At 40.3% G+C, this 27,727-nt stretch overlaps 1 protein-coding gene across 1 annotated transcript; it reads left to right on the top strand.

Annotated features, from left to right (window-relative positions):
- Positions 1 to 1,572: 1,572 nt before the first annotated feature.
- Syx8 (syntaxin 8) lies at positions 1,573 to 17,841 on the top strand. The gene is made up of 7 exons (XM_080280731.1): positions 1,573 to 1,580; positions 3,842 to 3,974; positions 9,742 to 9,884; positions 10,626 to 10,753; positions 11,618 to 11,710; positions 13,093 to 13,194; positions 17,738 to 17,841. The coding sequence occupies exons 1-7, from the start codon at positions 1,573 to 1,575 to the stop codon at positions 17,794 to 17,796; spliced, it is 666 nt and encodes a 221-aa protein (XP_080136857.1). The 3' UTR covers positions 17,797 to 17,841.
- The last annotated feature ends 9,886 nt before the right edge of the window (positions 17,842 to 27,727 follow it).

Raw genomic sequence — 27,727 nt, 5'->3', positions numbered from 1 at the left:
TTAGATTATTTACAATTTTACACTAATCATATCATTATCTACGACTGAAAATACTGATATGGAAACAACATGATACCTTTGGCACCTGTGTTGTGCTCGGGCAGAAAGCAAAGCAGCCCAGGGGTTAGTTATTTGCATTTTGGTTAAACCTAATTATGTTACGCGCTCACAAAAGAAAATTCATACGGCCCGCCATATATCAAGTCAAGTCTTGAACTAATGACAGTACCAAACTTTACATATAATTTGAGGTCTTTGGCAAATTACTGGTATCCACCAAATGTGAAATTAAAGAAAGTTTTAAGGGAGTAAATTATGCAGCAGAAGAAAGAAAATTGAGAACGCTGAATCATAGGAAAATAATGTTCCAAAAATCCCATACAAACTAATAAAAAAAAAAAGTGGCAGGATATAATAGGAAATACTGAATACAGAAATGTGTAAATAATCAAGGTCTGACAAGCATAGAAATGGGGGGATGGATAAATCAGTGAAAGACAAGCAACCAATAGGTGGGCAAGACTGTCAGCTGGTGAACCATAACAAACGTCAGTCACTCCTTTCTGTCCACACTTACGCCCCTTACATGTCAGGTTGGGTCTCCTCTCGCGGCTCGTCTCGTCATGTCATTGTACAGTCCTGCCACTGAAGATACCTGGTAAGATGTAGTGATGTAGCAGACGATGATTTCGCTTGGTTAATTCTCCCTATTGGAATCTTAACAAAGGCTAGAGACTAGGAGGTCATACATTTCACTCTGACCTCTCAGACGATTTTATTCTGCTGAGGAAAGATTGCTTGAAATGGAGGGATTATTATTAACCTTCACTAACTCCATGTATATGAGAGGTTGGTAAAATTAGTTTCGGCCAAAAACAAAATTACGAGATTTTGATCGTTTCCGTATTGTAGGCAGTTCAAAGACACTTTTCTTCAAGGGCATTTTTATTGTAAAATATTTTTATTTTACTCTTGAAGATGCCCCGTTTTGGCGAGAAACCTTCAAGAGTTAAATGAAATAATTTGTGACAAAAATGCCATACAGGAAAAGTGTCCTAGAATTGTCTAAAATACCGAAAAAACGGATCGTTCCTAGTCTGAATAAAACCTTGAAGTAAACCAGGACAGAATATGCAGTCAAGTAAGGAGACAGACATCATCGAGATGAATTAGTAGTTTTAAACGAAATGGTATTTTGAATCTGAAAATTGCTTAATTTTTAATTATTTTTTGATCTGCTTATACAGTTTTGATCAAACTACTGTTTGGAAAAAGTTGGGTTAATGTACATTTTTCTTTACGCAGCAGAAGGACCTTATCAGTTCAGTTCTTATTACTCCAGTTTGTTTTCTGCATTTTTCTGATTTTTTTTTTTTTCATGATGGCAAACAATTGTTTTCAGTTGACTTTTCCCCCTTGTTATCATCATGTTCCTTATGCCTCACCAATGTTTAATGGTGGGCCTACTAAAACTTACTCAAATTGTGGTTAAGGTAGGTTAGGTTAAACTTCTAGGTTAGGTTAGGTTAAAATATAACATTAGGAAGGTGTACTAAAAGGCAGCCGGGATATATGTCGAAGTAAGTGTCCACCATTACAATTGTGAAACAGTTGATAGCTACAGCAGAAGAAACATGGCTAAAAACAATAGGGAAAGAAGGTTAACATGAAACATTCATTTACCACCCCTGAAATAACCAGAAAAATAGAAAAGACTATCAGGAAGAAGAACAGATTTGATAAGGTCCTTCTGCCTAACCAAATGTATGGAATGTTTACCAAAAGTTTTGTTGAAGCCATGCCTCGACTAAGTACAGTACTTCATTATATATATACAAGTAAATAGCTATAAAAGTGTTGTAGAAATATAATTAGCTACTGGTAATCCACAAAAAATAATCCTGTCAAAACTCATTCCAATAAGAAATTTGGAAGCCACCTGACTACGATGCTCGTATATTATGTTTATTATTATTACTATATTTTTTTTTCTTACCCTTTTTTACCTAACAACCTAGCCTATCACAGACCATAGTTAAGCATCCTTGCTGTTGCTGACCAGTAATCAACCAAATATTCATGGCATTGGCTTGAACCGCTGTAATTCGCATCCATCAGGGACCCTTAACAATGTGCTATGTTGAACTGTTACAGTGTTGGTTGCAGCCTGACTCATGCATGCTGGGACTAACTGAAATCCATGCATTATAATTTTATCTCATGTAGGTCCATGTAATTGGTGATAGTAAAACCATAGGCAAAAAGTGTCAGCTAACTGTTGAAGTGGCCTTTAGGGTCAGTAAAATTACACAGGTACCAGTAGACTATTGCATTTACTAATGCCTAACCACAATTATTTATGTATTTAATTTTCTTTTTTTGTGATTACTATATTCAGTATAATGTGGTTAATGATGGTCTGTCTGATTATCAGTTTTGCAGCAACTCATTGTGTTCCTTTAAATTAGGGATGCCTGTACAGTTCTGATATTTTTTCACCCATACATGTCAGTTTTTAAATACTGTACTGTAGCCACCATACTGTACTGTACTGCATTAACCCTGTCAGTCACATGATGCATTTTATATTCCTGCGACCTGTAAATCATTTTATTCAACTTGGAAAAGGCCTTTTGTGTTGAAGGAGTTAGTGAAAGCTCTTTGTAACTTTTCCAGTTTGAAAAGACTTGAGATCTGAATAAAATTTTTCCTGGATAGCAAGAATAAAATGTCATCATAGTGAAGGGGTTAAACAATCCTCACATGTCACGTGTTTGTATATATATATAAAATGTTTATGATGCAGTTATTATATACAGTCATACTTTGTTTTACTGATTTTGAATGTGCTAGTTTTGCATATATGCAGATGAGTAAACCATCACAAAATCCACCTTTCAAAGGTGTTTGTTGCAATGATGTTATGAAATTTAATGTTAAATAATCAGAAAATACAAAACAGACATGTATTTTAATGTCTGATATGGTACCGGGTACTTAAATTGTGGTTGCAGTTTTAAATGGGTCTTCATTATTCATATATACCAGTGTATATATATATATATATATATATATATATATATATATATATATATATATATATGTGTGTGTGTGTGTGTATATTATAGGTGTGTCTGTTTTGTAACAGCAGCAAAAAACCAGGGATGACTGTAATGTGAATAATTTGTTATGGTGGATGCACGAGTCACTCATCTTTCAAGGTGTCTGTCTTAAGCCCGGTAGGAAAGTGGAATGTGCTTTTTCTGACTGTACTTAATGCTTTTATGTAATTTATTGTATGTAATGCCACTTGACCAAGTGCTGTGCCTCTCACAACATGTTTTCTGGCTACACTTCACCACTCACCCATTGCTCCATCCTTACCCTCCTCTGCATTCTGCCTTGCTAACAAACGCATAGACATATCATCGTCATCATCATTTTACGTCTTTACTTCCTGGCACATCCTGGCACTTTCTTTTGCTTCCCTCCTGCACCCTCACCTCCTACTCCCACATTTTCAGCCACACTTTCCCACACACACCTCATAGTCTCACATTTACGGCCATATTCTGTTACTCACACCTCATATTTTTACATTGTTTTACACATCTCTCTCATCTTATACTTAGTCATACTTTCACACACTCCTCCCACTCGCATGTACATTTGCTCCTCCCACACTCACAAATTTAGTCACACTCATGCTCACTCACACACACGTGCCACCTACTCTCACATATACAGTCTCTCTCACACACATGCCTTAGCCCCTCACTTGTACAGACTCGACCACATGCACACCCTCTAACTGACACTGCCTGGGTGGGGGGCGGTGCAGGCTGGTAGACTTCCGAGGGACAGAGGGTGCAGTGCGGGAGGTGGCGGAGGCGCTGCAACAGAGGAGGCAGGCAGGAGGTGGCACCGTCACTCATGCCCTCCTGTCCAGCAAGCTCAGGTCCTCCATCCCACAGGTAGGTGCAAGAGCCGAGGATTGGTAGGAACATAGGTAGAGTTATAGGACCACCATCCCAAAGGTAGGTGCAACAGCTGGTAGGATTGGTAGGAAGGTAGGCAGGCTGGTAAGAATGTAGGCAGGGTGGTAGGAATGTAGGTAGGAGAGTAGGTAGGGTTTTAGTAAGGCTGGCAGTCAGCTTGGCAGGAATATGATAAGAGTAAATAGAAATTGTAGAAAATAGAAGTGGAAAGTAGGTAATGGTAGGAAGATGTCAGGAATTGCAGGAAGATAGGCAGCAAAGATGAGATCATAAGTAAAGGAGATAGGAGTGTAGATAGGAGAGATCAGAAGGCAAGCAGGAAGGGTGGTAGGTGAGGTGTCAGAATGAGCTTATAACAGTAAGTCCTCAGTGTGTCACCTTTCTGTATACTCATTTTATATATTGAGTTCACAGCAATTTAAAAATATATACAGTATATTTATTAAAGTTGTATTGCTACCTGTTGGACAGATTTGTCAGTTTCCCTTAGTTTGCATTATGAAATGTATGGAAAATGCTGTAATGTTTTGGAATCCATCCCTTTTGATGGTTTAAGACTGGCAGAAGGAGAGGGAACTAGACATAGTGTTGGATGGGCATGTTTTCTCCTTTTTTGCTTTGCTTTCTTCCTGTCAATGTTTTTGAGATTGTGGTGCTTTATTATTATTATTATTATTATTATTATTATTATTATTATTACTATTATTATTATTATTATTATTATTATCATCATCATCATCATTATCATCATCATCATCATTATTATCATCATCATCATTATTAAATGGGTGGCTTTACACTCCCTCATCTGCCTTTCTTTCCTTCACTCTTTCCTCTTCCTTCTGCCTGTGGGTGACTCTACACTGAGTGGCAAGCTAAATGGTTTCCTTTACACCAGGAGACCATTTACTATGCTGGATGGTAACCATATAACCAGATTATGGCACCTGGTGGTTTAGTGGGTAATTAAGGTGCTCCAGTCGGATTGAGCCTGTGTAGGTTTATATCCAAGGGATGGTTGGGGTTTATTGCTCACATAATGCCACTTAGGGATGAGTGAGGCTGGTCACTCTCATCTTAAATATCAGGACCAACTTGCCTAGCCCTGGGCTTCTACACTCCTCATGGGGCAATGTAGGATTGGATGATGGATGGATGGATTATTATTATTATTATTATTATTATTATATTCTCTTTCCATCTTTCCTCTTCTGTTTTTCTTTCCTTCATTCTTTCCTCTTCTTTCTGTCAACGGGTGACTCTACACTGAGTGACAAGTCAAATGGTTTCATGTACACCAGGAATCTAAATACTATGCTGGGTGGGAACCATATAACCAGATTTTGGCACCTGGTGGTTGAGTGGGCAAATAAAGCACCCCAGTCAGATTGAGCCAGTGCAGGTTTATGTCCAAGTGGTGGTTGGGGTTTATTGCTCATGTTATACCACTCAGGGATGAGTGAAACCGGTCACTCTCATCTTAAGTATCAGGACCAACTGGGCTAGCCCCAGGCTTCTACACTTCCTATGGGGCAACACTGGATTAGATGAATGACTGAATGAAAATTATTATCATTACAGTATTATTATTGCTACTACTAAGCATTTAAGTAAGCTTGTGGTGGTTGGTGGGGGCAGTGCTGCCTACTTCTTCCTTGTTGTTTGTCTTTTTTTTCATTCTGTCTCTCCCCTCTCTTCCCATTTCCCCCATCATTCCTGTCACTATTTATTGCTTATTCTAGTCATTGTACATTAATCCCATTTGGTCTAGTGGCTAATGTAGTTGCTAGTGGTGGCCATATCGATACCATGATACTTCCGATACCAGCTGTTTATCTGCAAGTATCGATACTGATGGGTAGGTATCATTTACTATGAGTACTGAAATAGATTTTCCAATTAACTGAAAAAGTATTTTCAAAAATATTGTTTCGTTAAAAAGCAATGATTTTAAGATTTATCAGTGCACTGCATGGCAGTTTTGGTGCTCACTTTCCCCCGAAAATAGTGGCCATGTAAATTACTGTATTTTAACCTGGACTGAGCCTGTTGAGTAATTTTATTAAATTTTTAGGTAGTTCATCGGACTGAAAAGGTGTTAATTATGAAACTGCCTAGCTATCGGTATCGGTAATCGATACCACCGATACTGGCCAACAAAGTAATCAGTAACATATTTATATATAATCACTTGTATCACCCATCTCCAGTAATCACTTAACAAATGTCGGAAAACCCCTCCTCCAACCTTTGGAGCTGGACAGTGAATGGGGACGTGTGGTAACCGTCACTGAACACAATGATGCCATGTCTCTACTGGCCAGCCAGGTGACTTTGACCATTTGGCAGGGAGGCAGACAGCCATTTCTGCCCAGCTGGTGGATTACGTTCTTTTATCAGCACGCGGCTCGGCTCGAGAGGGGGGCCAGGTGGCTTTGACCATTTGGTAGTGAGGTGGATAGCCATATCTCCTCAGCTTGTGGGTTAGGGTCTTTATTATTGGCGGGGGTCTGTTAGTTCCAAGCGATCTGGGAGACTGGGGGTCTCGGACCGTTCGGTGAGGAGGCGAATGGCCATATTTGCCATATTTGATCAGCTTGTGGGCTAGGGTCTGTATTACTCGCACTCAGCCAGTAACATCCAAGTGATCCAGGCAGCCGGGAGACTTTGACCATTTGGTGAGGAGGTGGACAGTCGTATTTGCTCAGCTGGTGGGTTGGGATCTGTTACCCTCGCTTGGCCAGAGAGGCCGGCCGGCTGCCAAACCGATTTCTTTGAATTTGTTGGCCGTCCAGCTGGCAATGTCGGAAATTTTATGTTTGGGTATGGAAATACTGTAATAGAGCCAAGGTCTAATGTTCAGATACGGATCATCCAGATAATCGAGGGATTACTGTAATCTCATATTTAGGTATGATACTGGTGTGGGAGCGGTGCTTAAGAGGGAGCGTTTCATATTGTGGCACTGATACAACTGGGCGTTGGAGCTACCTGGTTATACAAACATCCCTCATCTCCCTCCTTATGCTCCTAGACTGTCGGAGATGGGCAGCCTTAACCCGCCCCATCCCGTCGACGTATGGGTACGTTGCAACGATTTGCATTTGCCAGTCCCGGCGACGTACCAGTACGTAGTGCAATTGCAAGGTCCTTAATTTGCACAATTTTCAATTTTCGCACGTGATTTTTCGTATGTATACACGGGACACCTTCCTCTATTCCTCTACAAGATGCCAAGCAGGGACAATGCCTTACACTGCATAACCTCCCCCCTCCCCCCCTCACGCCATTGTCTTGGCAAAGGACCTGTTACCAGTGACCTGCCTAGTAAAGATATTCAGGGCCAGAGTGATTCCCCAATCGATGACAATGTGGAGGACAATGTTTACATAGCATTAGAAGAAGAAACAGCCAGAAATAATGATCAGGTAATGTGGTAAAAAAAGGTCAGGTATGGTGATTAGTTAGTTAGTGAAACAATGCTTATAATGCCTTTATTACTGCTTGAAAACCAATATACTCACATACTACATATACATTCGTACCAAGTAAATAAATAAATACCGCTCATGAGTGGATAAAATAGTTACCCTCCCATAGAACTCGTTTTCTTTGGTGCCAGCATGTTAGAAAACCCACTCAGGTAAGGAGGAACTCCTACCTGGATTGGGCACTTTAAACCTCAGGTGAGCGATTTCTCTATGAATTTTCGATGTTTCTCACCAAAAGCGAAGGTTTTAGCCAAAAAAATTTTTTTCGAAAATACCTCGGGACTGGGGGATGTCGGAGGTGCGGAAAACCTCGGGACGTGACGGGTTAACCTACAATCCACCGGGTTCACATTACAGATAAACTTGGGTCTACAACTACTAATGCTACTGGCAGGAGTGGAGAGAGACAGTCAGGATCATAGAAGGTGGAAACTAAACTAATTATTAGCACGTACTGTACTCATATATAGTAGTGTAATTTGTTTGGTGGTGGTTTGTGGTACTTTAATGTGTAAGTTCACAACAATATCATGGGAAAAAAATAATCCTAATATACTCCTTTCACCTTAGCATGGCCCAGAATTACATCCATGTGCATATTAGTTTATGCAGCAGAATGGCAGAATCAGGCAGTGTTATGGCTCAGCAACTACTTCAAAGTACATTTTCATGATGATTACTGTATTCATGTGTTAAAATTAAGTATCAGAGATAGAGAGGTGACATGTTTAGGCCAAGTTAAAAGTAAATGAGTACCATGTAAAAAAGGTAAGAAACGAATTGTTTTACTCTGTAGTACTGTATATGCATGAGCCACTGTTTTTGTAAACAAGTTTTATCTGCATATACCTGCACTGCTTTTTGTATTATCCAGTAGAGTTACTTTTCATAAGCAAACGCTTCCTGCATATGACTGCACTGCTTTCTGCATTATATAATAGCATGATAAACAACTTTACTGCTAAGTACCTCTGTCTTATTACAGCTCATCAACGCAGATTATTAAGAAGCCATTTAGTGCTAAGAAAAGTCAGTGTTGTGTAGTTTAAAGGGTATACTGCCCTTTCTTTCCCTCTGCTGCACCTGTTTGTTGTCTTTTCTGACATGCAGAAATTATGTGGAAAAATCTCATGACAAAGTTATCTTTTCTGTTTATTATTTTTATTATTTATGTATTATATTTATTATTAACAGTATTATTATTAATATTATTATCACCATCCACTCACTCAATGTAGTGCTGCTCTCGGGTGTCTGCCCTGTCCTCTCCTCCATCCTTCTTTCCTTCCATATTCTTCTGTCTTTCTTTCCTTCATTCTTTCCTCATCTTTCTGCCTGCGGGTGACTTTACACTCCCTCTTCTGTCTTTCATTCCTTCATTCTTTCCTCTTCCTTCTGCCTGTGGGTGACTCTACCCTGAGTGACAAGCCAAATGGTTTCCTGTACACCAGGAAACCATTTACTACACTGGGTGGTAACCATATAACCAAATTTTGGCACCTGGTGGTTTAGTGGGTAATTATTGTGCTCCTATCGGATTGAGCTGGTGAAGGTTTATATCCAAGGGGTGGTTGGAGTTTATTGCTCACGTAATGCCACTCAGGGATGAGTGAGGTTGGTCACTCTCATCTTAAATGTCAGGACCAGCTGCCTAGCCCTGGGCTTCCACGCTCCTCATGGGGCAGCATAGGATTGGATGATGGATGATTATTATTATTATTATTATGATTATTATTATTATTATTATGATTATAATTATTATTATGTTGTATTCTCCTCAGTTCAGCAACTTAGCCTTTCATGCACAATACTGCAATTACGTATCCCTTGTCTCGCATTCCTTCAACAGGGTTCAAAGTATCACTTGCTGATCTCCAGTCCAGTGATGTATGGCTTATTATAGTTTTGCAGTTCCTGATGATTTTTTGCATCATGGGAGAAACTTCTTGAACTGGAAGCTTGCTGCAAGGCTTGCTTTAAGCTGAAGCAAATCATTTACAGATAGCAAGGAAAGGAAAATGTCATATTTAATGGGATAGCCCTTATGGCCAGATCTACCTAAGTATTTTAGCTCTACCTGAGTATTTTGTTCTAGCTTATGCCAAACAGTTTTATTCTGCTGAGCGAGTCATAGGATCCTGAGAACATAAGCCACCTTTCGTGGCACTCCCACTTAAGCCAGATATTTTTATTCAACAAGGAGTTAGCCATAGAATCCCATGAATGTTAACCTTATCTTGGTCCATCCCCAGACTGAACAACAAGTGCATCGGCTGCTAGAGCGTCTGGACGAGTGGGAGCTGCGGGACCTGACAGCGGCCGAACACGAACGTCGCACCAGACTCTGTGAGAGGCTCCTGAGTGCACTGAAGAGAGCAGACATGGATTTCAACTCGTAGGCTTCTGTTGTACACTACTTGAGTATTACATAGTAGAGAGAGACACCTTGACATGGTTTCACTGATATCACCAAGCAGTGTAGTTTCATGATTATACAAATACCCCTCAGTCCTCTCGATATCTTAGACGGGAGGTTGGTAGACTGCAGAAAATGGGCATCTTTAGCCTACTGTCCACTGGGTTCATGTCCCTATGAAATTGGGGTTGCAGCTTCTATTACCTGCACTGCTACTACTTGAGTTTTAGCCATTTCATTCCAGTAATGTATTTTTTATTTTGTAAATGCGTGTAGATTAAATGCCAAATGGATGGATTAGATATAGCCTTCTTGAACTCCTTCACTACTCAGAACATCTTTTGAACTGAATAAAACTATCTGTTTGTAGCAAGAATAAACTATAGGAAGATGTTATCATGCTAAACAAGGTAACCCTTTTTGTGAATGGTACAACTCATAGTACCAGTAGTTTAGTCTATTCTAGCTAATGGCATTGATTTTATTTGGCTGATTGAGATATAGGAGCCTGAGAATGTCAGTACTGGTACTGTTAACACTCCTGTGGTCAAGATGGCTCTACTACTCTCTACCATTTAGTATATCTATGACCAAACATCATAATCTTGGAAGGGACGGCCACGGACATACCAGTATTACCTCCAGTCAATGCCAGATGGTTTTCTTCAGTTTAGAGTGAGTCATAGGAAACAGTGATTATATATATGATGATGCTTGCAGACGGCGATACCAGGCTTCAGGACCTGGTGTTGGCAGTTGGGGGATGGATGATGATGATGAGGTAGTGGAGGGTACCAGTCACCTCAGCACAGGGGAACTGAGACAGGAGCAACAGCGTCTTCTGCAGGGTAAGTTTTTGGCTATGGGGGTGGTGGTGTGAGGGTGGGGAGTTTGGTGTGAAATACAGGCTCATACTCCTATTGGCTTTAAAAAACTGAGTAGCACATTTTCTGTAGCAGTATAGTTTGTATATTACACCTTATCATTCTCTTGTATGTTACTTACATCTTATTAATGTTGACATAGTTTGCATCAGTAACATTCAAGAGAATATGGAGGTGTAATGTGCAGAATAATTTGCTTTAATGGAGATGTTACCAAATCTCCAAATTCTTAGAGCTAATGTACTGATTATTATTATTATTTTTTTTAAGTAGTTTTATTATTGTTATTGAAATCTTAAAGTCAGTGATATAATGTTGCTGTTGCCCTAGGTTCAACTGAATGTGAACATGGCAGACTGCATGCTGAAGTTGCCCTTTTCCTGCAATCTATCCATCTCCTTTTGTAGTGTAGTAAGGGAGATGAGGGATGTTTGTACAACTGGGCAGTGGAATCTCCTGGATATGTCAGTGCCGTATGAAGACAGCCCTCTCTGGCACTTAGTGATGTGTGCAGGCAAAATGCTGCTTTAACTGTCACTTATTTTTGGTTCATGGTTTAAAGGCACAAAATCAGTCTTTTCTTCCTCTAAAACAACTGTATAATGAATCAAGAGGAAGTTATTACAAGACTAAGTGTTAATTCATCATCAGCTTAATTATGAAACAACTTTAAATGAAGACAGATTGTATAGTATCTTTTTTGTACCAGTTTTCCCTTAGGTAATATCAGAGTTTTCCAGTATTAGGTCATTCATTATTGCCTTTTAAGTTGCCACCAGGACTGACTCAGACTGGTGAGTGGTGACCTATTTTTTTTTTCACCCTCAGAACAGGATGCTGGGCTGGAGGCTCTCTCACGCGTCATCTCCTCACAGAAGCGCATCGCCTCTGCCATCCACGATGAGGTGGAGGGACAAAATGGTGTGTAGCAAGATTATTTATCCATCCATCCATTATCCAGCAGGAGTGTAGGGGCCTGAGACTGGGAAGCTCATTCTGGACAGTTAAGTCAACCAATGAGTTAGTTGCCCTTGAATGGCATTAGGTAAGCAAGAAACCCTAACCACCTCTCAGAAGTAGACCCCTGTGAACCACATCCAGCTGAATGCCTAGACACACTTGACGACCAGGTGTCTAAAAAGTTGTACAAGGACAACAGAGCTAATGCACTACGTCATTACACAGCATGAAAGCCCACCTTTAATCTCGCAAGGTGCAAGATTGTTCAGGATTTGGGAGAAAATGGATTGCTTTGTATCAGTGACACCTTTTATTTTTCTTTCTTGCTGCCACCAGATTATTTTTATTCAGCATGGAAGGCTGCATCTCACCCCTCCAGTATGAAAAGGCAATTTTATTATTAAAAATTTTCTGGAAATAACAGGAATAAATGACTATCATCATAGTTGAATGGGTGGGTGAAGACTATAACTCATTCCTCCAGTTCAGGAAGACTATCTTAATCGCAGTAATCATCAGGAGACAGCAACAGTAAAAGGGATATCATTGTAGTGAAGGGATTAATGGACTCTGTTTCTGTGTTTTGCATATTCTACATCCAGAGATGTAATCATACCTTCCTTTATGTATCCCTGATGTCTTTGTGTTAGTCCTTTGAACACAAATAGTCATGGAGAATTGTTGACAAGGGTTTGAGATTATTTATTCATTCTTGTAGTGATCTAGCAGGAAATATTGTAGCGCTTCAACCGGATGTGTTCCTCAGGATTCAGTCCCAGGGGTGGTTGGAACATATTTTGCTTAAGTGTGAGTAGTGACTGGTCTGCTCACCTTAAATGCCAGGACTGAGTAGCCTAGCCACAGACCCCTTCACTCTTGAGGGGGCAATGCAGGATTGGATAATGGATGGATGGTTTGGCCCACAGCAAGAGGTAGGGAGATAGTTGTTTTTTCTAACCCTATTTGTGTTATATATTGACACTATCACTTCATTGACAATACCCTGTACAGTAAGGCCATGATATCAGTTGCCTTTATTTGATGTTCCTTTTTGTTAAATTCTTGAATAAATTGCAGAGGGAGTCACTATGTATTATATTTATTACATTATTAATTGTAAAGCTGATTTGCCAGTTTTCTTCAGTTTAGAGTACCAGTTGTGTAGAAAACATAGTGATATTTAGGAACAGTTCCATGGCTTACAGTATAATGAGGACTGGTACTTAGTGTATTAGTTGTTTCTGGTCTGGGGCTTCATCATGCATCTATAACTGTCCTCTTTTCTTTCTGGTTTATATTTTTGTCATGCAACTCTGCAATCATATTTTTGTGCCCTTGGTCAGATTTACTGGATGATATAGCAGGGCGGACAGACAACACACGCAACAGGCTGGTTGATGAAACAGACAACATCACTACAGTCACCAAGAAGTTACGAACATGGCGTGAGTATATGGAGAGACGTAAGAGAGCGTACTAGGGAAAGAAGTCAGTATTACAGGAGATTAGATAGGTACAAACATGGCACGAGTACATGGGGGGACATGAGAGAACATTCTAGAGAAATAAGCCAGTATTATGAGGTTTTATAGATTAATTAGGTATGAACTTGACATGAGTATGTGGGGGGACATGAGAGAGCATGCTGGAGAAAGAAGCCAGTATTGTGAGACATTACAATACTGGGAGTTGTTGTATGCTGATGATTTGGTGTTGATTGCAGAGAATGAAAGGGAGGCGGAGGAAAGGTTTAGGAAGTGGAGAGATGGTATGGGGCAAAAGGGTTTAAGGGTAAATGCAGATAAAACAAAAGTGATGATATCTAGGGTTGGTGGCGGTACTGTCAAAGACGAGGGAGAGTGGCCATGTGCAGTTTGCCACAAGGGCGTGGGAAGTAATTCCATCTTGTGCGGTGTGTGTGATAAATGGGTGCATAAGAGATGTAGTGGTATCAGAGGTAGACTGCGAGATAATGCTGATTTTATGTGTACGGCGTGCCGGGGTGAGCAGGTGGAGATCGTCAGACGTGAAAGAATTGAACTTGCTGGTGAATCTCTTGAGTGTGTGGAAGAGTTTTGTTATTTAGGAGACATGTTGTGTGCTGGAGGTGGGGCTGGAGCTAGCTCTGTGGCTAGGGTGAGAAGTGGTTGGAAGAAGTTCAGGGAGCTCTTGCCTCTCCTGACATTGAGGGGGCTCTCCCTACGTGCTAAGGGGTCTTTGTATGCAGCGTGTGTTAGGAGTGTAATGCTGTATGGCAGTGAGACCTGGGCAGTGAAGGAGGAAGACATTCGCCGGCTCAGACGTACAGAAATGACAATGATTAGGTGGATGTGCAGTGCGTCCCTGCGTCCAAGGCCTGGAGGGGGTGGGTTTACAATGGAAGAGTTGAGAGGTAGGATGGGACTGGAGTGTATTGGTGTTGTGATGAGGAGAGGTAGATTGAGGTGGTTTGGACATGTGGAGAGGATGGGGGATGATAGTTGGGTGAGGAAGGTGAGAAGTGTTAATATTGGGGGTGGGGTTATGAGGGGTAGACCGAGAAAGATATGGGACGAGGTCATTAAGTGTGACCTTAGGGTTAAGGGACTGAACAGGGAGGCTGCAATGGATCGTGCAGCATGGAGAGCCGCCATTAGGTGACCAAGGCCGACACATGCAAGCATGTTGGAGCCTTTAAAAACGAAAACGAAAACGAAAACGAAAACGAAAACGAAAACGATTAGATAGGTATGAACACGGCATGAGTATGTGGGAAGGCATCAGAAAGCATACTAGAGTCATCATCATCCAGACCTCCTTTCCCACCCAAGGGCAGGGTGAGGAGTAGCAATGTCCAGACAGCACAAACTTGACCAATTCAAATAGGCCACACATCCATTCACTCATCATTCAAGCCCTCGGAATCCTGGCTCTACCGGATACGCAAAAAACATTCACCACATTCTGCAGCTTCACACAAACATATCCGATTGAGTCAATCTGGACACCATATTTATGAGCATACAAGAGAAGGTACTTAATCTAATGAGATGTTATAGAGAGTTTATATTGGTACATACATGACATGAGCAACTGGGGAGATGTGAGAAAGCATACTAGAGAAAGAAACCAATAGTATGAGAAATTAAATGGGTACGTACTTGGCCTGAGTATGCAAGAAAATGTGAGAGAGCATACGAAGTCATTGTTAGTTCAGATTAGACAGACATTTTGTAAGCTCAACCACTTGAATCAGATAAGGCTGCGCGTGCGAGTTTGTACCAAGTGACATTTTTTTAAAAAGCCAGACATCACGTTTAAAGTTTGCGAATATTGAAACGATCATAACTCCGTTGTTTGTAAAGCTAGAGGCCTCATTCAAAGACCATAATGAAGGGTAAAGTATGCCGAATATGCCCATGTTGTTTCACTGAAAATAATATACGCAAATATACGAAATTATAGTTTTTTTCGAAATGCCGAAAATCGGCGATTTTTAGTATACAACTTCAGCGAAGTATAACTCCGTTATTAATAATGCTAGAGACTCCATTAAAAAACCATAGTAAAGAGGAAAGGATGCTGATTTTGGATAAACCAATTAGAGCAAGAGAAAACATCTGTTTTTCAAGTGCGACAGAATTTTCACTCAAAGTTCATGATCACAAAACCATTCAGTACATAGTTGTTAATGGACATAAAGACATTAAATATGCACTAGGGGATGGTGATAATGCACTAGGCCACCACGTGCATTATTACCACCCTCAGTGCCCTCAGGTAGTGCCACACATCCACCATTATCACCAGCATCATCACTATCATCACAACAACCCCATCACTTTCACCACGACGAACTATGGCACCAGGAGCCATATCACCAACGCCAGCAGCCTCACATAACGGCACACTAGCTGCACCATTATCACCATCATCACTATGACTATCACTGCTCTCCAAAGCAGCCACACTGACACCATGTGCTTTATCTGTAAGACCAGGGCGAACTTTGTGGGTGTAAAAAACAGCCACTTTAAAAGACTTGGGGCCTTCAGCAGGGCCGCTCTCTTGCACCCCTGAATGCCCAGCGGTAGGGTCATCAATATACTCACTATCAGAAGGCATTAAGAGCACAGTGAACACACACACACACACACACACACACACACACACACACACACACACACACACACACACAAAAGGAAAAGTGTAGCATTTGTACGCGGAGAATGACACGCTAGGCAAAACTGGGCCTTCACAGTACCGCCAACATCATGTTCTGGAAACGCTGAAAATAGCACGTAGCCATATCATTAGCATAAGAGTTTCTGGGTTATTGAGAAACAATATTGACCTTATTTACCATGTCAGAGCATTTGCTAAATTTACTTAATAATCTGGTACATCAATTAAAATTATATTCATAACAATTGTTACATGCTAACAATAGCTAACAGTGTATAGCAAGTGGATTGGCAGTGACTCACCCTGTCGGTGTCGCTTGGCACAAACTCGCCCTCGCTGGCGGTCTGTCACCCACCCTCACCTCACAAATCGATTTCAGTGTTGTATTTCGGAGGACTTTCAACCTTATGTCTAGTTCAAAATTGTAGCAAGCTACATGCCTGGGATATAAAAGAAGGGTCAAAATAGTGATATAACATGAAAACACATGATCGGCTTGGGTGGCGCTTGGTACAAACTTGCATGCACGGCCTCAGATGATCTGTTAGTTTGTTTTTGCTATCTCCAGATGACCCTGTTCAGAGTAGGACACGCCTTTTGAAATGGAAGAGTTAAATGTAAAGTGTCCTCCATTATCCCCTTAAATATAAGAGGTGTGTTCTTAGTTTATGTAATCTTCAGGAGATCCATCCATCCATCCATCATCCAATTCTATGTTGCCCCATGAGAATCGTAGAAGCCCGGGGCCAGGCAATTTGGTCCTGACATTTAAGATGAGAGTGACCGGCCTCACTCATCCCTGAGTGGCATTACATGAGCAATAACCCCAACCACCCCTTGGATATAAACCTTCACCGGCTCAATCCGATTGGAGCGCTGTAATTACCCACTAAACCACCAGGTGCCATGATTTGGTTATATGGTTACCACCCAGCATAGTAAATGGTTTCCTGGTGTACAGGAAACCATTAGGCTTGTCACTCAGTGTAGAGTCACCCATAGGCAGAAGGAAGAGGAAAGAATGAAAGACAGAAGAGGGAGTGTAAAGTCACCCGTAGGCAGAAGGACGAGGAAAGAATGAAGTAAAGAAAGACAGAAGAGGAAGGAAGAAATGGAGAGAGGAGAGGAAAGGACAGACACCCGAGAGCAGCACTACATCGGGTGAGATTTGTTTGTTTATATTAAAGACCATGTTCCATGTTTGAATGTGTAGGTTATTTCACTCACTTGCAACTCTTCATGTGTCACAATCTTCACCTAATAGGATGTGGAAGGAATCAGAGTGTTTGTTTTGTCATTGTTCTCACAGCACGGCATAACAGCCTGATGGACTACAGGCATAAGTTGCCCATCTCCTACAGTCCTCCATCATCTTGTCAGGATAGAGGGAGTTGAGGGACATTTGTATCAATGAATAGTGGAGCCATCTGGTTATATCAATGCAGCTTTGTGCAGATGTACCCCTGCAGTTCCAAAAATTGTCATATATTGTAATGTGCAATTGATGAAATGTAGCCTTTCTTTAATTCCAGTGATCAAAACCAAATCCAGAAAGGCTATCAGATGTCACAGTGAGAGTACCCAGAAAAGATATCAGATGTCATAGTTAGATTACTTTTTTAATGGTTGAGTTGCCTTTCATTAGACCCCTATGCTTCAACTGAGGCAACACAAGATTGGATGATGGATGGTTTAGAATGGCATATAACTTTTATTTTTTTTTACTTTAATTTTATATAGTGATGTCATTGTATTTGTTGCTTGATGCTGTATCCCATTTGCCATACCCTATGAATTATGTAACAACTGGTGTTTGTATTTCAGCATACTGGGTGGTAATTATCATCCTCTTCGTGGCCATTGTAATTATTCTGGTGGTGTGAGGCTGATGGCAGTGTTCCATTGGGTCATCCATGCTTCCACAGAACGCATGGGTCCATTTGCTGGTAGGGTTAGGAGGCTTTCTAGCACCTTTTTCGTAGTGATTAATTTTATACCATGATATTATTTCATGTGTTAAGAGTACAGTATTTTATTTTTCTTTCATGGATGATTATTATTATTATTATTTTTTAAATTCTTTCATATTTACAAATTTTTATGGAACAGTTTGTAATACTGTCACAGATGAGAATACTATATCACCATGCCGTATGCAGATATTATTAGGTAATTGATAAGTGCTAGAAAACCACCAATGACAGGATACTATCCTTGGACCCTCAGGTATCCATAGTGTTGATGTGTTTTGGAGTGCTTCAGATGAATGTACACAAAATCAGAGAAGCATTGCACAAGAAGGGTTCGGTAATATCCTAAATCAGGGGTACTGTACTCAGCCTTTTATTGTGAAGGGCTGAACTTTACATTTAGCAAGATTTGGCTGGCCTCATTTTTCCTGTCATGGACATTTGTAAAAGCGAATGAGATTGCTGAAACCATTCCAAGAGTAGTACAGATATAACTCAAGATCTGTACAGTGTTAGTCTGCATATTCACTGTACTGTAAGTGAATTATTACTGGATATAATTTGGACACCATTGTATTTATTAAAAATGGGATACCGATATATTCATCAACATCATCGTCATAATCCGGACCTTTTCCCACCCTAGGGTAGGGTGATGAGGAGCAACGTCCAGACAGCCAAAGTTAGCCCAGTTCAATGGGCCATGCTTCTATTCACTCATCATTCAACCCCCCAGAATCCTGGCCCTATCTGGCATGCCAAAAACTTTCACCACATTATGTAGCTTCACATAAACATATCTATTAGAGTCAGTCCAGACACTGTCAGGTTAAAGAAGGGTGCCAAATCCCTGATCATGCACTTCTCACAACATTCATCCAGCTGGCTCGATCTCTTGTCAGTCCCCTAGCCTCACTGACTTCCATACCTCTTCCTCACATGCTTATCCACCACATCCCTCCACCATCTCCTTGGCCTACCTGAACAGAAATTGCTGCCAGTTCATATTTGTCCTACAGGGGGTTTGTTGGGCATCCATGTCTCAAATTATCAGTAGTATGTGATTTCTCCATGAACATTAATCAGTTATCTTCCAAATGTTCATGTGATACCAGTACTAACTAGGGAGTGTTGGGTAGGTTATATATGTCATCCATGTGAAGGCAAAAATACCTGTATGGGGTAGAATCATCATGCATTTTGCAGTAGCCATTGTTGGAGTCTTTCATGCAAAGTACTGTATACCCAGTAATTTTTTGATGGACTGTAGTTTAACAATCAATAGTTTGCTGATACTTCTGTGCCAGTTATGGTGATGGAATAGTGTAAAATGAAATACAGGTGTTTTTATGCAGAAGCAGTATGTAGCACACACCATTAGAGTATGAGATGGAAGGATAATTTCTAATCCATATGGAGGAATGAGAAATATGGGAGGCAGGACTTGCTGCTTGCAAGGGATTGTTGTCAGACTTTTGGTCTAATGTGATGATGATGATGATGATGATTGATGATGTACACAGTTTTACAAGCAGTGCATAAAGACTGCTTAGCTCATGGCTGTATAAGTAATCTGTGGATGCTGCACACCTCAGTGCCTCAAATATTACTCTAGTGTTAAGAGAATAGTGTTTTTTTACCTGAAGTGCAGATATCTAGGCTGAGAAAAGATACATGGAATATGATGGTGACATTGACCAAGTTCATAGCGAGTCCTTATAATATGTTACTTTTTTTTTTTTTTTTCCCCTTGAATCTGATTACTTTGACCTGTAGATGATTTTATTTAGAATGTTTTTTTTTTTTTTTAACTAATGAGGTTAGATACAGTATAACGTTCATTAACTCCTTCTTACGAGATATGTTTCTTAAGTTGAACAAAATGGTAGCAAGAATAATCTTTTGTAAAGAATCAATGAGTTGAATCCTCAGTATATTGCAAAAACATTATGTGCTAAAGTTACTGTACATTTTTTTTTTTTTTCTTTTTTTTTTTTTTTTTTTTTTTTACAGCCTAAAATTGCCATCCCATTTCTTTAATGTTGAGTTGTAGCAAGAGTGTTACACTCAGATATAATGCTAGTCACAAAGAAGTTGTATGGAAAAGATGCAGAGCCATAGCATTGCAGTATAGTATTCATATTCTGCTTTGATGTAATGTGAAGTAACCTGAACAGGTGAAGTTATGGGCCACGTTAAAGTAAAAGAACTTTACTTGTAAAGATGATTTGTAAGTTTCATCTTTTCTACAGTACCAGTTTTATGGAAAAACTTTATGTAATGAAACACAGTGTTGTCATATAGACTGATGAGGACTGCTTGTGTACTGTACTGGTATATGTCCCCCTCCCCTCCCCCCACCTGTCACCTTGATAAGTGTTTCATTGTGTTTGTGTGATATTATTTTCTTCTTCCCCATCTCACCTGGTACGTTCTCCTTTTTGGAACATTTATCTGGTACATGCTGGGATATCAAAGAGTGGGCTTTTGTGTTGTGTACTGAGGTATTGTGCTAGCCTCATTGCCTTCATACAGTTCTTAGGTGCCTGGTGCTCTGGTTAGTTAAGGCACTCCATAGGGTCTACTTCTGAGGGATGGTTGAGGATTTTTGTTCATGTAATGCCAGTCAGGGAAAAGCAACTGGTCCCTCTTGCCTTAAGTGTCTGGAGTCAGTAGCCAAGCCCTGAGACCCTGTGCTCCTGATGAGGGGAAAATTGGTTGGATGATGGATTAGATTAGATTATTTAGAACATTATTTGAGTAGCAACCCATCATTTCTTTAGAGTTTTCCAGAATAATGTGTGCATGGATGGAGGTTAGAGAGGAAACTGTGGATCATTTAATCTTCATCCTTTGGTTTGAATTGTTATATAGATAAGTATGTTTATTATTCTTTGACTTTTCATGTTATGTAAGTACTAGACTATACAAGTATATTTTTGTGAAATTAAATTTGACAACAGCGTATGTGAATGATGATGATGGAAATGTGGTTAATCCCTTCAACATGATGATACCTTTCTTATTTTCTTCATCCTACTGCCAGACAGTTTTATTTGGGTGAAAAGAGTTCCTGTCATTGTAAAGAGGTTATTGAATTCTATATCTTACTCCCCCAGTTTGGAAAGCATCTCTTAAGCTGAATAATATAATCTGACCATTAAGAATGAGACATCAGAAAGATGTTGTATTCAAGGAGTTGGGGACAGTCAGTAACACCCTTCCCTCTTCCATACAGCACGGTGACCATTTCAGTCAAATCTTCACATGATCTTTCCCTTTCCAGGCAGTCTGATCAAACCTAACCAGCTGTCAAACTGGTTCTGGCACAGACAATGTTGGAATTAAAAAAATACAGTTTTCATTATTGTTTTGCAGTGTATGAGTTTGACCTGAGGAAATTTTGGACTTTAAGTTTGCCAGTTAATTACACACCTGCTTGTTTGTAATCACTCTCATTCAGGAGTTTTTTCTTCATCCTTGTTATAAAACCAGTAATGAAAAGACACAACACTATTTGTTACAGACTAGTGTACAGTAAACTGCTCAGGGACATGCAACCCTTTCACTGTTCTAGACTTCGTATAATTTATTGACATGTTTGAATTTTTGTCGTTTATGGTTAACTGATACAGGAACAGAGCAGGTTGTTGTCATTGATTACATTATCCATTTGTATGTATGTCCAGTATGTATATACCTAAGGAGCCTTTATGCTTTTAAAAGTTAGCCTAAATGGTGTGGGATCAATCACTGTAGTGGAGTTTGTAATTGTTTGTAAACCATATTAAACCACAGTGAGTCCTTGTCATGTGTCACTTTTTTTTCTTTTTTTTATTTATTTATTTATTTTTTACTACTTTATAATGGGTCTGCTTGGCCAGACAGACCAGAGTTGATCAACCATGATAACAACAGCAACCCTGTGATGTATTCCTTCGTTGGACTGGTCTGTCAGTCTGTCTATATTCATTGCTAATCAGACACCTTAAACCCAGAAGGGGTGGCCCGAAACAAATTGCTTTTATGTCACCCTGGTCTCTTCCATCAGGTTGTCCTCTCTCAAACTCAGGCCACCTTCACACATACATTTCTGTGACTATGAAATTATTAAATTGCAAGAATATTAACACAAAGGCACCTGTGAATAATTCTTAGCTGAAGAAAATCATCTGGCATTAATTGAAATGGAGTACAAGCGTTGCCCCCACCTTGAGAGGATTGAATGGTACAGCTATTAACACTTATGCCCTTAAGGCTCACTCTGATGAATGAAGTCATCGGGTGTTGTTTGGAGTAGAATGCTAGAGTTTCCCGACCATTAGAGGATTAAAATATAAGACGAAGTACCATCGACCATAATCAGCAGCTAGTGCATTGTAAAAAAAATCTCTTCAAATTCTGTGGTTATATTTATTAGTCACACAGTATTAATCCTCCAGTCTGACTACACAGCCATCACCTGAGCTGAGAGGGGTTAGGAGTCTTTGTCAGGTCAGAACAGTATACGGAACTTGATCTAGGTCAGAAATAAAGTTATCTGCAGAAAGGTCTTGAGTAATCAAATATTTACTGTGTGACAAGCAAATCAAAATTTGTAACCTCTGCAGCCAGGGAATGTCATTTACCTTATATTTCATGCTATCTCCAGACAATTATAGTTAGTTTTGGATGGACTTTTTGAACAGCATGGGTTAGATGTAGCCTCCATCAACATATTTACTAATCAAGGTCCCTCCTGAGTTGAATAAAATTGTCTGATGGTCGCAAGGAAAAAAATGTCATTGGGTTGAAGGTGTTAATGACTAAACATTCCTACATTCCTTAGATAATCTGTAAACATTAAGGCTTTTATAAATTTTGATACAGCATCTTGTAGATTTGTAAATGAATGTACAATATAGTGTGAAACAAGTCCCCTTGTTTATACTGTATATGGATAGGATGTTATACCAAATACCAGAAATGTATATTAAAGTGATCCATTTAAACATACATCATTCCATTTTATTTGTCTTGTTTTGATATTTTCTGCTACTGTGACAGGTGGGGATGCTTTATGGTCTCTACACTGAGTGACAAGCCAAATGCTTTCCAGTACTCAGGAAACCATTTACTACACTGGGTGGTAACCATTAACCGGGGTTTTTGGCTGGGTTGTGTCCTCCAGATTCTCCTATCTAAAATCACTTAATCATGGCAAATGTTTTGGAGAGCCTTGGAGGACCCAGTACCTGCCCAGGGCCCCAACCAAATGGGCAGATTCACATGGCCATGTGGAATGTGAGAGGTGTAAATGAGGAGAGCAAGAGGGTGGAAGTGGTGAATGTGTTCGAGAGTGTGAGATATGCTGTGATGGCAATGTATGAAACAAAGATGAAAGGGTGTGAAATGGAGTGGGAGGGTGTAAAGTGTATGAGGTCGGGCATGAATGGACGAGGAAGCTGCAAGGAAGGAGTCGTTTTGTTGATGAAAGAAGTGTGACAGAGTGGAACGGGAGATTACAAATGTGTCGGCTCGAGATGTATATACATCAAGTTCAAGTTTGAGAATGTTAAAGCGGCTGTGATTTTAGCGTATGCACCATGTAAAGACAGGAATGAGAAAGAGAAAGACAGGCTTTGGGATGAGCTGGATGAAACAGTGGGAGAAATGCCCAGGAGCTGTAAAGTGATCGTAATGGACGATATGAATGGAAGAGTAGGCACTGGTCCTGAGGATGACATAATGGGTTGTAGTGCAGAACCAGGAGGAAATGATAATGGGAAGCCACTGAAGGATATGCATCAGGAAAGGAGGTTGTACATTTGTAGCTCGTAATTTAAACACAAAAATGCACATAAATATACATGGTTTAGAGGAAACGGGAATCGTGTTGAAAGGAGCCTGATCGATTACGTGCTCTAAAGAGGTCGATGCTGATACAAGGGCCCCGAGTGGATGATGTGGAGGTCTGTCAGATCATATGATTGTGGTTTGCAAGATCAAGCTGAGAGGGGTGAGGTGGACCAGGGGAGAGAGGAGGCAGTCAAGGAGAAAGACTGAAAGATGAATACAGGACCAAAGAAGGGGAGGAGTTAGAATCAGTGAATTGGAATGAAATGGATCCGGACAGCCTGTGGAATGCATATAGGGATTGCTTAGTTAGGAATGCTAAAGCAATGTGTGATGTGGCAAAAGTAACTACAAAGATGAAACGTATGGGATGGGATGAAGAGGTTGGGAGTGAAGTGGAAGGAAAGAAGTGGCTAAAGTGGTTACCGGACAGGGATTCAATTGATATAAGAACTGAATATGTTGAGAGGAAGAAGCACATAAAGAGACTAGTTTAGAGGAAACAGGAGGAGGTAAATGTTGATCTAGGAAGAAAAATGAATGACACTCTGAAAATAGGAAGTTATTCTGGAAAGAGGTGCAGAAATGTAGAAGTGATAGATTAAGGAAATATGAAAGTGTGAAGGATCTAAGTGATAGATTATTAACCCACGGAGATGAAGTAGGGACCAGATGGAAAGAATATTTTGAAAGTCTGATGAACGGGAATAGAGAAAGCAGAGCTGTTGTAAACATGACTGTTTTTCTGGGTGTGCAGAGAAAGAATGCAGTGCTAGGAAATGTGACGTCACACAGGTGAAGAATGCTGTAAAGTGGCTGAAAAATGGGAAAGCAGCTGGAGTTGATGAGGTGTATGCAGAAATGATTAAATGTAGTGGTGAGAGCAGAATGAAGTGCTTGTTGGAGATAGGTAAGAAGGCATGGATGTGTGAAACTGTGCCAGCAGAGTGGAAAAAGGCTGTGATTGTGCCAGTGTATAAAAATAAAGATGAGCAAAGTGAGTGCAAGAATTATCATGGCATAGTTTATTGAGTATGGTAGGGAAGGTATATGGAAGAATTATTATAGAGAAATTAAGAGAGATATCAGAAGTCCCAGTGAGTGATGAACAGAGTGACTTTAGGGGTGGCAGAGGATGTGTGGATCAAATATTTGCAGTAAGACAGATAGCAGAGAAGGCTTGTGAGAAGGACTATAAGGTACAGTATTTATGGCATTCATGGATCTGGAAGAAGCATACGACAAAGTAGACAGACAAGGACTGTGGAAGGTTTTGCACATGTACAGTGTAGATGGTAAGCTGCTGGGTGCCATCAAAAGATATTATGATGGTAGTGACTCATGTGTAAGGGTAAATGGCCATCTAAGTAAATGGTTCATGATCAGTGTGGGCGTGCGATAGGGTGGTGAGATGTCCCTGTGGTTGTTCAGTATACAGTATATATGGATGGGGTGATGAGAGAAGTAAAAACACGAGTAATGGAGAGAGGGATGGCATTGGTAATGAATGGTAAAGGATGAAATATCTCAAATTTGTTGTAAGCTGATGATGCAGTACTACAGTACTGTACTTGCAAATATTGCAAATACCGGACAAGACCTTGGTAGACAAGTGCAGATTGTTGCTGATGTCTGTGAGCGTCGTTCCTTGAGAGTAAACGTAGAAAAGAGTAAAGTGATGGTTATTGAGAGAGAAAGTGACTCCCAGTATGACTTTACAGTGAATGGAGAGAGAGGTTGGAATTAGTGAGAGGGTTCGAATACCTGGGTCCAGTGACAGAAAAGAGAGGAAAATGTGCAAAAAAAGTGGATAGCAGAGTGACACAAGGAAGGAAAGTAGCTGGTGCTATGAAGGTTTTGATAAAAAAAACAAAAGCTTGAGTGTTGCAGCTGCACGTGGCTTACATGAAGGAGTGTTAGTGCCAACTTTAACGTATGGATGTGAGACCATGGTGTGGCATGAAAATGAAAAGTCAAGAGTGAAAGAGTGAAAGCAGTGGAGATGGGAGTGCTGAGGAATGTATGTAGAGTACAGAGAGTTGACAGGATATGAAATAATGTGATTCATGAAAGATGTGGAGTGAGGAAGTCTATGGACACCAGAATCGAAGTATACTGAGATGGTATAGTCATGTGGAGAGAATGGACAACAACAGAGTGGTAACAAGGTACTGTATATCTGAATGAATTTGAAGGAGGGAGGAGGCGAGGTAGGCCAAAGAGGAGTGGAGGAATATGGTGGATGAGTGTGAAGAAGAGAGGTATGGAAGTCAGTGGGGCATGGGGACTGACAAGAGATCGAGCTGGCTGGATGAATGTTGTGAGAAGTTCATGATCAGGGATATGGCACCCCTTTGTAATGTGACAGTGCCTGGGTTGACTCTATCAGATACATTTATGTGAAGCTACAGAATGTGGTAACTGTTTTTGGTGTATCAGATAAAGCCAGGATTCCAGGCACTTGAATGATGAGTGAATGGAAGCATGGCCCATTGAACTGGGCAAACTTGGGCTGTCTGGATGTTGCTACTCCTCACCCTGCCCTAGTGTGGGAAAGGAGGTCCGAATGATGATGATGACAGGTGGGGGCACCCTTCACCAACCTGCATGATAGTGCTACATTAGGGTAACTTAACAGTGACTGACAAGACAAATTGTTTCCTGTTGTTGATCAGCCATGGTCAGGCTGGCAGAGCCAACCCATCAACCACAGGGCAAGCAATTGCTACATCAGAGCACTTCTGTGCAGTGAACTGGTGTTTCCTTGTGGCGGACAATACCACGCTCGAAGGAAGTGTGTGGAGGTTAGGTTCCAGGAGGAATGTCACATTTACATAACCCAGAAACCATTTGCTAGACTGGGCAGTAACCATACAACCAATGAATGGGTACTAGGCAGGTGAGTTAGATGTGATCCAATTGAGTTAAAAGTGAGGGATGGCTGGAGTTTAATATACAGTATACCATACTCGCATAATACCTCTCGAGTGACCAAATGGTTACTGTCACTTAAAATGAGGAGCAAGCCACAGTCCAGATAGGGCAGTGAGTGAGTGGTTGATGGATGGACGGTTTTACTTTCTTAACTACAGGCTTTTAAGACGTTTTCCGTAAAAGTAATGTTGAGGATGTTTGTCTTAGTCACTCTGATGAACTGATCAACTTCCATTAGGTAATCATTCTCTCTTGAGTCCATGGTGCACCCATGCGGTTGCTGGCCCCTCGGCGTGGCTGCGCGACTGAAGTCTGAAGCACCATTGTTTACCGCATAAAGGGTTATCTTAGCAAATAAGATAACCCTCTCAGTCTCCTGCCGCAAAAAACGTCCTCACTACTTCGATATTATGCTTATCACATATACAGGCAACGGAAGATATATAGCCTGTTTTAAAAGTTGATCAAATTAATATATATATATATATATATATATAGATATATATATATATATATATATATATACATGTATATATATATATATATATATATATAGATAGATAGATAGATAGATATCTTCCATTTTGAATTTAAAGAACACGGTAAATGACACTGGCCGGCCATAAGTACAGTACTCGTACTCTCGTAGTGCAGTGTTGGCCAGTGGAAACGGGCGACGTTATCAGCCCCAGAGTTTGTATGGTGGAGTGGGTACATCATTTATTTTTAAAATTTTGTGAGCTATTTTTGAAATGACACGACCCAAAACTCTCACCTAGCAGTGCCCATACTACTTAGATGTTGCTAGTGCGCTCAGAAATTTGATAGTTTGTTCTTGAAAGGGGAAATTAATTTTAAAGAGGTTCGTGTGGCGTGTGACAACGTCCTTGAGATATGTCAAGGCCATGCTATTTGTATTTATCAAGAATCTCAAGCAATTTTCACATTCAACAAGTCTCTGTGCAGTGTACTTTTATTAGAAATCGTTTTATGATCTGTATATATATTTTTCTTAAATTTAACTGGCCTGTGTACTATGGTTATGAATTTGGTAGTTCGATGACAAGTATAAACA

The sequence above is a fragment of the Coenobita brevimanus genome, chromosome 86 (assembly GCF_032717465.1).
Source record: "Coenobita brevimanus isolate Jiangsu-jjx chromosome 86, ASM3271746v2, whole genome shotgun sequence".
Lineage (NCBI taxonomy): Eukaryota > Metazoa > Arthropoda > Malacostraca > Decapoda > Coenobitidae > Coenobita > Coenobita brevimanus.
Note: the sequence above shows the minus strand (reverse complement) of the source record. Positions and strands in the feature narration are given on the sequence as shown.